The sequence below is a fragment of the Triticum urartu genome, chromosome 6 (genome assembly GCF_003073215.2).
Source record: "Triticum urartu cultivar G1812 chromosome 6, Tu2.1, whole genome shotgun sequence".
Classification (NCBI taxonomy): Eukaryota; Viridiplantae; Streptophyta; class Magnoliopsida; order Poales; family Poaceae; genus Triticum; species Triticum urartu.
In genome coordinates, this window is record NC_053027.1 from 525,761,948 (window position 1) to 525,772,869 (window position 10,922).

At 45.4% G+C, this 10,922-nt stretch overlaps 1 protein-coding gene across 1 annotated transcript; it reads right to left on the minus strand.

Moving 5' to 3' along the window:
• Positions 1–540: 540 nt before the first annotated feature.
• On the minus strand, positions 541–1,764 carry LOC125512653. Its single transcript, XM_048677750.1, has one exon. It carries the CDS (start codon positions 1,685–1,687, stop codon positions 1,085–1,087), a length of 603 nt encoding a protein of 200 aa, XP_048533707.1. The 5' UTR covers positions 1,688–1,764; the 3' UTR covers positions 541–1,084.
• Positions 1,765–10,922: the final 9,158 nt, after the last annotated feature.

Here is a 10,922-nt window from a genome sequence, read left to right on the forward strand (position 1 = left end):
ATGATGATTTCCATCCGCAAGTTTACAGGAAAGAATTGACTGCCTTGGACAACAAATCCCTAGCGGCGTTGGCCAGCTCCACGATTGTGAAGAGCAGCAGCAAACCGAGAAACTTATATATGTCATTGGCATAACAAAGTTAAATCCAAAGTAACTCAAGCATTAACGTCACTGTTAATCTTAGTATAAGAACCATACAAAGCATCAAGCTTAGTTCTGTAAACCGTAATACCATGATGTAGAATCTTACTAACCAATTCTGATTTTTGAAATAGGTATACAACTACTGGATTCAATGTTTTCCATCGACTCTGCATATATTCACACCATTTATTGTTTGCCCGTCATCAAATAAGCTAAATCCGACCAAATGTGTTGATCTGCTAGAAAAAACGGACCCAGTTCTACAATGCTACACAACTACAAGAAGGTTAAGCTTAGAATTGCGATCGTACAATGCAAATAAGCAATACTTGACTGAACTATGAAAAACAACATCCTAGTTCTAAAATTTGTACATTGCTTTTCCTTTCTAACAACAAAAATTAACTGCCTATTTATTGAACCATGACAAAGTTTACAGTACTAAACAACATTACCAATCATGGTGAATTTGAAAAACGAACATTGCGTGCCAAAATTGGCAGTACTACTGAGTTATCCTCCTCTCTCGAAATTGGAAGAATGTGAATAAATCTATCCTCACACACTTCACACATATCGGTCAGCCACGCGCACCTCACACACTAAAGGAGTTGATGTTCAGCGCACCTCACACACTAAAGGAGTTGATGCTCAATTTTGTTGCATATCCTTGCAAATTTACCCGCAAATGTAGGAGAAAATAGTTCCAATCCACACAATGTACACAAAACAAAAATTAAACCAGATATATCTGTACTAAATAGAGAGGAGACACTACAACAATAGCAATCAATTCAATTCACAAACAGAAAAGGGGTATGTAGCCGCTAGACCATTCACCAATTGTAGTAACTGCTTCATCTTAAAGGTGACACAACTTCAACAGAATAGCAAGCAACCAACCAGAAGCAAAAATCTGAAGCAACAGAAAAGCTAAAAGTTAAACAACACTCACCGACAGCAATTGGAGCTCTGCGAGGCCCTCACCAGCTTCATCGGAGACCACCAGCTCGAACGGCCCTGCCATGTTCAGGTCCGTGACGCCGGAGTCGAACGCCAGGGCGTCATCGCCGGCGACGAAGTCGACCCCGTCGGGCCCGACCACCTCCTCCACCGTGGGGGCATTAGAGCGGCTCCAATCGACGGCCCCATCAGAGGCCCACGCTAGCGCGCCCGCGGCGCCCCTTGCGTGGGCGCAAAACACATAGCACTGCACGGCACCGACGAGCACGCCCTTGGCGTCTAGTGGCCAGACTTGGACCTCGGCGTCGGGGTGCAGCCATACTTGTCGGCGACGGCGTCGACGACGTCGTCGAAGAAGGTGGGATACGGGGCGGGCGTAGGCGTGGGAGGAGGCGTTGGAGGTGGCCGCGAGCGGGGACTGCGAGGCGGCACTTGCGGGGGAGGGGGAGGGGAAGAGCAGCGTGAGGAGCGGGAGGAGGACCAGCTTGAACGGCCCTACCATGTTAAGGTCCCTGACGCCGGAGCCGAACCCCAAGGCGCCGTTGCCGGCGAAGAAGTCGACCCCGTCGGGCCCGATCATCTGGTGGGTTGGGGATGACGGCCTGGAGAAGCGGAGATTGGGGCAGGTGGAGACCGAGCGTGGCGAAGCAGCCTCCGGGTCCTGTGAACGAGCGAATCGTTTTTTACTTTACTAACTTAAAATCTGGAGCTCGGGTTAATTGTCAAAAACTTTAGGGGGCGTTGTACAAAACCAGCGCGACGGTGAACCCGGAAACTCAATTCGTGCTTTATTATTATTATTACTAGTACAAATGCCCATGCGTTACACCGGGCAATAAATGTGACAGAACTTGCTTCATGGGTCCTTTTTTGTCACTTTATATATCTAATTTAAATAAATTTTGAACCTGAAAATTTCCTTGTTTTTATTAAGACCTAATATTTTCATTAAAAATGTAAAATCTTTTGAAGAGTAGTATAAAACATTATGTAAATCGGCACATTTCTCTATGAAATATTTTTATGTAAATTAATTATTTCTACTTTACATTTTGAAATGTTTTTTGTAGTTAGTAGTGCTTTTTGGCGGAATTTTCAAGTGTTTTTAAAAAGTACAAACATATTTAAAGAGTAGTTAATGTTTTTTTTAGAAATTTGAACATTTCAGAAAAGATATTTTTTAATAGTTTTTAAAAATAATTTTCTTTTGTTTTACATTTGTAAATGTTTGTTTGGGAATTTTTAAGTTTACATTTCTAAATGGTTACATTTTTAAGTTTTTTTATATAGTGCAAATATTTTTTTTGAAACAAAAATAGTTTGAAACTGTGAACATTTCTAAGCTATATTTACTGTTTCATGTGTTGCAACAGGTTTAAATAAATCTGAAAGTTTGTTTGGTATTCGAGAGTTTACATGTCATGATGAATAATAATAATGTACCAATTAAATTGGTTGTAAGACTCGTAAGAATCCACTTTTTGAAGATCCCATTTTATTCCAAAAGCTTGTAATTTTATTCTCTGCTAACAAAACCTACTCCTTCAAATTGCTCTAAAAAAATTGGATTATGTGTAATAAAAAGTATGATTTCTGGAAAGTTAATAGTTTATAATGCTTGTCACTCTTTTGTTGACACTTTGCATCCTGTAGTAGGAGCACACCCTCCACGGCAACATGACCACTATCCTGGACATTATCATCGGACCTCGATGGGGATCAAGATTAGGGTACATAGAGCTACAGATCCCCCAACCCAGTTGCTCTGCAGGGTGAAACATGACGCGAGCAGAATCGACCGTTGTCCACACTTTATCTACTCTTTGTCCCTCTCTCTCTCCTCCCTAGATCACCAAGACATCTTGATGGTCAGCAAGTAATGGTGAGCCCCAAATATTTTCTCCCTTAAGAAATAGAGTAGTATTTCTTTCCAACATTTCATTTAATTTAATTAATAGTATATCTGGTAATATATTTGTAAGTTGTGATACACATGAAAATTAAATTATGACAGTAACAACAAACAATAGCAAATACTGGATGCTACATAATCAGGCCCGAAAATATATATAATCGATGCACACACATAATGGGTGTTCAGCCGGAAAAATATATAATCGGTGCACGCACATAGCATCCAGCAGCTTCCGCGGTTCAGTCGGAACTGGCCCGATTCATACGTCCACGGCCTTCGCCACCAGCGCATGCCCCTAAGGTCCGGCCTATCCCGCGCCACTTCGTCTGCTCGTGTTGACCTCGAGGAGGCGGCCAACGCCTGTCCCGCGGCCCACCTGCGACGGCCGCGGTGGCGGCGGGGCTACTGCGGTTGGGGCGGCAGCCCTGTGCCATGGTAGTGGAGCTCTCTGATGGGTGGCTGCGGGGCCGGCTCGGTTGCTCGCCAGATCTGGCGAGGCATTGATTGACTCCTGGCGGCAGGCCCGTGGCGGAGGCGCAGGAGGTGCACCACCACTCCCGTGCTCCACCACCACCAATGGCTGCCCCTTTTTTCTGTATCTTCAGATGGGCTCTCTTCTCTTTGATTTGTTCTTGTCCTTCATTTCCTTCTTGATTTGTTTCCTTCTTGATTTTGGAGGCCTCTTGTTGATTTTCTAGGGCATACCTATATGAACTGGTGAGATCAGATGTAAAGTAGCGAGGTGAGATTATTTGATGAAAGAAAGATTCTCAACACAGCTACGGAGTACATGTTATGGAAGAAAGCGAGCTAGGTCTTTTTTTTGAGAAAAAGAAAGCCAGCTAGGTGCCTGATGCGGGCCGGCGATGTACAAAACTTTAGCGTAAACTGATGTGGGCTGCTTCGTATGTAGGCTGAACAATTAGGACGTCCGGGGCAATGTAGACGTAGGAGTGGATGAAACCGAAAATTACCTAAGCAAAAAATTAGTACCACCTCGAATACGGGTTTTTTCGAAACTGAAAACGTAAATTCACGGGAAGAAGCGTATTGTGACGGTGAACCCACGGAGTCAATCCGTGCTTTATTATTAGGCTCGTGCGTTGCAACGGGTGAAAATCAATATCAAACACCCCTTTCCTTTTCGCACCTTATCCTCTTCCCCGCGCTTGTCTGAGATAGTTGTGATGTCTATGCGATCACAATGCACCCAAATGTGATCAATCTCAAGATGATGAGTTGATCCACAACATAACACACTGTCCATGTAGGCTAGCATTAACTGACAAGCTCATGTGGAATCAGTTATCATACACAAACATCATTAATAGCTAATGAATAACATATGACAAGGTTAAAAATATCACCCTAAGGCCGGGTCCAATGCAAGAGCGTTTAAAATCTTGAGCAAATTAACATGCACAATCATACAGCCCAGCAACTACATTGTGTATACTTTTTTTGTGTCCAACTCTAGGTTATGTGTCAAGGCCGAAAGTAGCCGGGACGATGGAAAAGATGCCAGGATTTTATTCCTAGCGCCCGCATTGTACGTGCCCTAACCAGGAGTCAATCCGTGCTTTATTATTAGGCTCGTGCGTTGCAACGGGTGAAAATCAATATCAAACACCCCTTTCCTTTTCGCACCTTATCCTCTTCCCCACGCTTGTCTGAGATAGTTGTGATGTCTATGCGATCACAATGCACCCAAATGTGATCAATCTCAAGATGATGAGTTGATCCACAACATAACACACTGTCCATGTAGGCTAGCATTAACTGACAAGCTCATGTGGAATCAGTTATCATACACAAACATCATTAATAGCTAATGAATAACATATGACGAGGTTAAAAATATCACCCTAAGGCCGGCTCCAATGCAAGAGCGTTTAAAATCTTGAGCAAATTAACATGCACAATCATACAGCCCAGCAACTACACTGTGTATACTTTTTTTGTGTCCAACTCTAGGTTATGTGTCAAGGCCGAAAGTAGCCGGGACGATGGAAAAGATGCCAGGATTTTATTCCTAGCGCCCGCATTATACGTGCCCTAACCAAGTTTCAGGTGACAAAAAACACTTTTACTTTTCTGAAAAAAATTAGATGATTTTTTAACTCTTCTTGATCATCTACATCCATATGGCAGAGGGCCTCCCAAAGCTCACAAGCAAAAGAGCAATTGAGGCGAGGCAACAAATGTTTGTTTCACTGTGGAGATGAAGAAGCTCCTCGATCTGCATGGATTGGTTCCATTGAAAATTGAGCGTAATAAAAATAAAGTTGCTCATAATTTAGCTAATATTGATTGCTAGATAGCACCGCTAGTTGGTTGTGCCGGTTTCAACCAGCGTATCTAAGTTTGTATTAGCATACTATATAACACTATTACATTTATCCCACGAATAAATTTGTTTGTTGGCAATGGGTATTATGCAACGTGGTTAATTCTTTCCATCATTTACTTTCTTTATTTCTCTTTCCCTCCCTTTCCGGCCTACTCTTTCCTTTTATCATTCCCTCCCTTTCCTTCCTGCCTTCCTCTCCTTCCTAATAATTGTCCTCCATTTTATTACATGGAGCGCATATATAGAAAGGCCTACTCTTTCCTTTTATCTTTCCCTCCCTTTCTTCCTTATTTCTGTGACCCTGCTTCTCTTTCCTTCATTTTATTTCTCGTGTAATTGGCCTCATCTCATCCTTCCTCAATCGACCCAAGGCTGCTTGGTGATGTAGTAAAACTCATCCCACCTTGCCCCTTGTCAAAACGAGCAATTGAGATAGGCGCGTGGCCCACGCTTTGTGACTTGGATAGAAAGAAAAGAAGTTCCTATCTACTGCAGGAAACATCAGCCTGGTGGGTTGGCTAGCGGCTACGTATTCTTTCCTAGACGGCCTGAGTTCGAATCCACAGATTAGCATTTTTTTGGCATTCCGACGATGACCAGGAGGTACACCCCAGGGGTGCCCATGTGGGCCCCATCTCCAACTACCGCCTCGAAGGCCCAGCCTTGCTTCGCCAGGACCTGCGGCACCAAGCCCAGCTCGCCGCAACCGCAGCCCAGCCGGCTTCTGGTAGAACGACCGCGGAGCAATAGTACCACCTCAGATGTAGAAAATATTATAGATGAAAAAAACTAAAAGCGTAAATTTACGGGAAGAAGCGTATTGTGATGGTGAACCCACGGAGTCAATCCGTGCTTTATTATTAGGGATAGATAGGGAGAGATTGGCTACACCAACAGACCTTAAATAGGTCCAAAAACTAGCTGGATGCATGGCAGCTTTAAGCCGCTTTATCTCTAGACTAGGAGAAAAAGCATTGCCACTTTATCGACTCTCCGACGCACCGATAACTTCGAGTGGACAGATGTAGCAACAGCCGGATTGGAAGAAATAAAGGCTCTTTTAGCAAGCAACCCAATCCTAGCCGCGCCAAGCGTCAGCGAACCAATGTTATTATACATATCTACAACACACTAGGTGGTGAGCGCAGTACTCGTCATCGAACGAGAGGAGAACGGACACAAATTCCCGCTCCAGAAGCCGGTATACTACGTATCCACTGTCCTAACTCCATGAAGTCCCGGTACCCTCATTATCAAAAGATAGCATACGCGGTCTTCATGGCATCCCGGAAGCTACAACACTATTTCCAAGAGTGCTCGATCACGGTGGCTTCCGAAGTTCCACTGAACGACATAATAAACAATCGCGACGCCACTGGCCAGATTGCCAAGTGGGCCATTGATCTCCTTCCATTCGATATAACATATGAGCCACACCGGGCCATCAAATCCCAAGTACTGGCAGACTTCGTCTCTGAATAGATAGAAGCCGAACTCCCTAAAGAGTGCGGCACATAGTCCAACTGGGTCATGCACTTCGATGGTTCCAAAATGCTGGCGGGCTTAGGGGCGGGCGTTGTCTTAACATCCCCCACTGGAGATACAGTTCAGTACGTACTCCAACAATGCAGCCGAATACGAGGCCTTATGGCATGGCTTCGGATGGTTGTCTCCATGGGCATACAACGCCTGGAAGTGCACGGGGACTCGAACCTCGCGATATCTCAAATAAATGGAGATTTCGATGCCAAGGATCCGAAGATGGTAGCTTACCGTAACACCATTCTCAAAATGTCGGCTCGGTTCGAGGGGCTCAAGTTTCACCATGTGGCTCAAGAAAGTAATTAAGCGGCGGATGTCCTTGCTCGCATCGGCGCCAAGCGCGACCCCATCCCACCTAACATCTTTTTGGAAAAGGATTTTCAAGCCATCCATGGTGGGGCAAGGGGAGAGCGGCAACGTCAGTCCGGATCCGACCATAAGCCCAGAGTCTGAACATATCGATATCATCGGAGGCTCCGCCACCGAAATAACACTTTTAGCCCATCTTATCATGGCAGTCTTTGCCCCATGGACCGAACCCTTCTTGGCCTACCTCAATAGGCGAGAGCTCCCTGAGGATCAAAATGAGGCTCGCTGCATTGTTTGGCGTTCGAAAGCCTATAAGGTCCATGAAGGAGAACTCTACAAGAAAAGCTCTACCGGAGTACTTCAAAGATGTATCTCCGAGGAAGAGGGGTGGTAGCTCTTGGCTGAAATTCATGCCGGTCTCGGTGGTCACCACGCCGCTGCTCGGGCCCTTGTAAGCAAGGCCTTCCATACAGGTTTCTACTGGCCGACGGCCCGAGCAGATGCACAGAACCTTGTCCAACGTTGTGTCGGATGCCAGCTTTTCGCCAACCAAAGCCATATGCTACCTACTGCTCTACAAACAATCCCCATCACTTGGCCTTTCGCGGTCTGGGGGCTTCACATGGTTGGACCCCTTAAAGGAGGCATCCATAAGAAAAAATATCTTCTAGTCATGGTAGATAAGTTCACTAAGTGGATAGAGGCCAAACCAGTTAAAACGGCCAAAGCTGGACCAATGATAGACTTTATATCCGGTGTTGTGCACCGTTACGGTGTCCCACACAGCATCATCACCGACAACGGCTCTAATTTTATGGCCGATGAGGTGAAAGCCTGGTGTGCTAATCTAGGCATTAAGCTCGATTACGCCTCCATCTATCATCCACAAACAAACGGTCAAGTCGAACGAGCCAATGGTCTTATTATGATCGTCATCAAACCCAGACTAGTGCGGTCTTTGAAAGAATCAGACAAGCACTGGGTTGAGGACCTCGACTCCGTACTCTGGGGGCTGCGGACCATGCCCAATCGCACTACCGGATATACACCTTTCTTCATGGTGTACGACGCAGAGGTTGTGTTACCTTGCGACATTATTCATGACTCACCTCGAGTGCGCATGTACGAAGAGAGAGAGAGGCCAAGCTTGATTTGGCAGGACAGCTTAGATGCCCTCGAGGAGGAGCGCGACATTGCAAAAGCCCATTCCGAATTTTGTCAACAGCAGGCCCGCAGATATCACAGCAGAGAAGTATGGGCCAAGACTTACAATGTTGGCAAACTCATTCTACGCTTGCTGGAGAAGAAAAATGACAAACTCAAGCCCAAGTGGAGGGTCCCTTCATCATTGACGAAGTTCTCACTTGATGAGTGTACCGCCTGCGTGATGCATCAGACAACCGCCTAGAACCGAACCCCTGGACTGCCGCCAGACTCCGAAGATTCTATACCCTTCATTTGTTTCCTCCTCCCTATTGTTTACATTATTTTTTATCATCTCTTTTCGCCCTCTTTTCTTAGCCTTAAAGCTTTCGTGCGGCTAAACCATACACCTATGACATACACATTCTCAAATGTGTACGCACATTATACCTGGGGGATTCTTGCACAGAAGCTTATTATTGTTATTTTTCAAGCATCAAGCTCATCACATATGCATTTTTCCTCATATGTACCTTTTCTTTGCCATTATATGCATCGATAAGACTTAAGTTTTGCCAAACTGGGTTGCCTGGCTCCTGTGCTTATGCCCTATGTTCCCGTTAGTTTGGCTAGGACATAAAGGGAGCATCTCTGTGATTGTTACTGCCGGGTCATACGGATGTGTACCTCAGACTCGGTGAAGCCGAAAGCTAGCGTTCTTAAGGGAATATTCAGTCGGCGGACTAAAGATGTTTTACATTTCTTCCACTATGAACCCCCAAATGCTACCTATACTGCGATGTTTTCAATCATAGTTCGTACATGCATATTAACGCATGCACACCTTGGGAAAGGAACCCTTAACGGAACTATTCTCTTTGGAAGATGTTTCTTACAATCACAATGTAATATAACATAGCTAGCTGGGTACAACTTGTCTGTTCAAGCAACTATGGCCCCTACGCCTGGTTTCCACGCATACCCCGGTCTATTTTACCCTCGAGTATTCGGAAACACTTCGCACCTTCGGGTCCAGAGCTCGAAGAGAAAAGGTCGGCCATGACAATCGTTTTACAATCCGTCTAGGAACAAATATATCAAGGAAAGTACATAGTCACTTGGACTCAAAAACTTCCTCCTCTATACCGTCCAACAGGTTGTCTAGCTTACAATCCTGTTGGGAATATTTGGCAGCTACTTCTACTTGGTCATATATCAAATTTACGGGATTTTATTTCCCATCTGACACTAGCGGTCCGACCTGGGCCATATGATTCGGATCAAGATTGGTATACCGAGTTTTTACCATGGCCTAGGCCTCTCGCGCACCTTCCCGGCAGGCTGATATCTTCCATAATCGAATACGCCGCCGTGCCCCTTTGAACAGCTCCACGAGCTCCGTACCTCTTGGAGGAGAGGCAGATGGCCATAAAGCCTTGGCAACACTATGCATTGCCTGCCGAACTCGCTCGTGCATCTGGGACAACTCTTGTAGCAGGTCACCTTGAGATCCAGACATTTCTTCATCGGGACGGCTAGTCAGCATACCTGCAGACACAAATCTGTCAGTTCCGGTCCTCGCCGAATTATAGGGAGGCATGTTTGAAAAGCATACTGAATATGCCGCCTTGTAGCCTCCTATTCTCCTTGACGGCGTCAGCTAGCTGGGCTCGAACATCTTTTAGTTCTTCGCCCAGTTGGGTATGGGAATCCTGCAGCTTGTTCCTTTCATCCCAGACGCGCGTCAGCACACGTTCGCCTGCCGCATGTTGCCTTTTGGCCTCTTGTTCACTAGCCTGGGCGTCATTGAGTTTCTCTCTCAGTTGCTCTACTGATTCTATCAGCAGAAACACAACAATGTTAATATAAATAGTGTATGATTATACTTCTTTCTGCTGGGGAAAACATTACTAGGTGGTGCCTCCTTGGATATTTCCAATTCGATGGTAGCCGCAGTCAGTTGAGTCTGAAATTTTTCTAGCTCTTAAGACAGTAGGCTACTCTTCTCCATAAGTGTCTGATTATACAATGATCCTTAAATCAGTTGTATCACCTGCTTTAAGTCTCGGGGGCTACTAGTGTATGATTATTAAATCTACACTTACCCGCATATCTTTTAGATGCTGGTCCGTGGCTCTGGCAAACCCATCCCGAACAGCTTGGATGTACGTGCCGGCCGAGCTGAAGGCGTCGAATGCCTCCTTTGAAAAGTCAGGGTCATGGAGAGCGGCCCTCCAACGATGATGATTCATGGCGCTCTCCACTTCAGAAGTCGTGACGGACATATTGTTGATACGTCTCCGCCGTATCTACTTTTCCAAACACTTTTTCCCTTGTTTTGAACTCTAACTTGCATGATTTGAATGGAACTAACCCGGACTAAAGCTGTTTTCAGTAGAATTGCCATGGTGTTGTTTTTGTGCAGAAATAAAAGTTCTCGGAATGACCTGAAAATCAATGGAGATTATTTTTGGAATATATAAAAAAATACTGGAAGAAGAATCCACGTCAGGGGGGCCACACCCTGTCCACGAGGGTGGGGGTGCGCCTACCCCC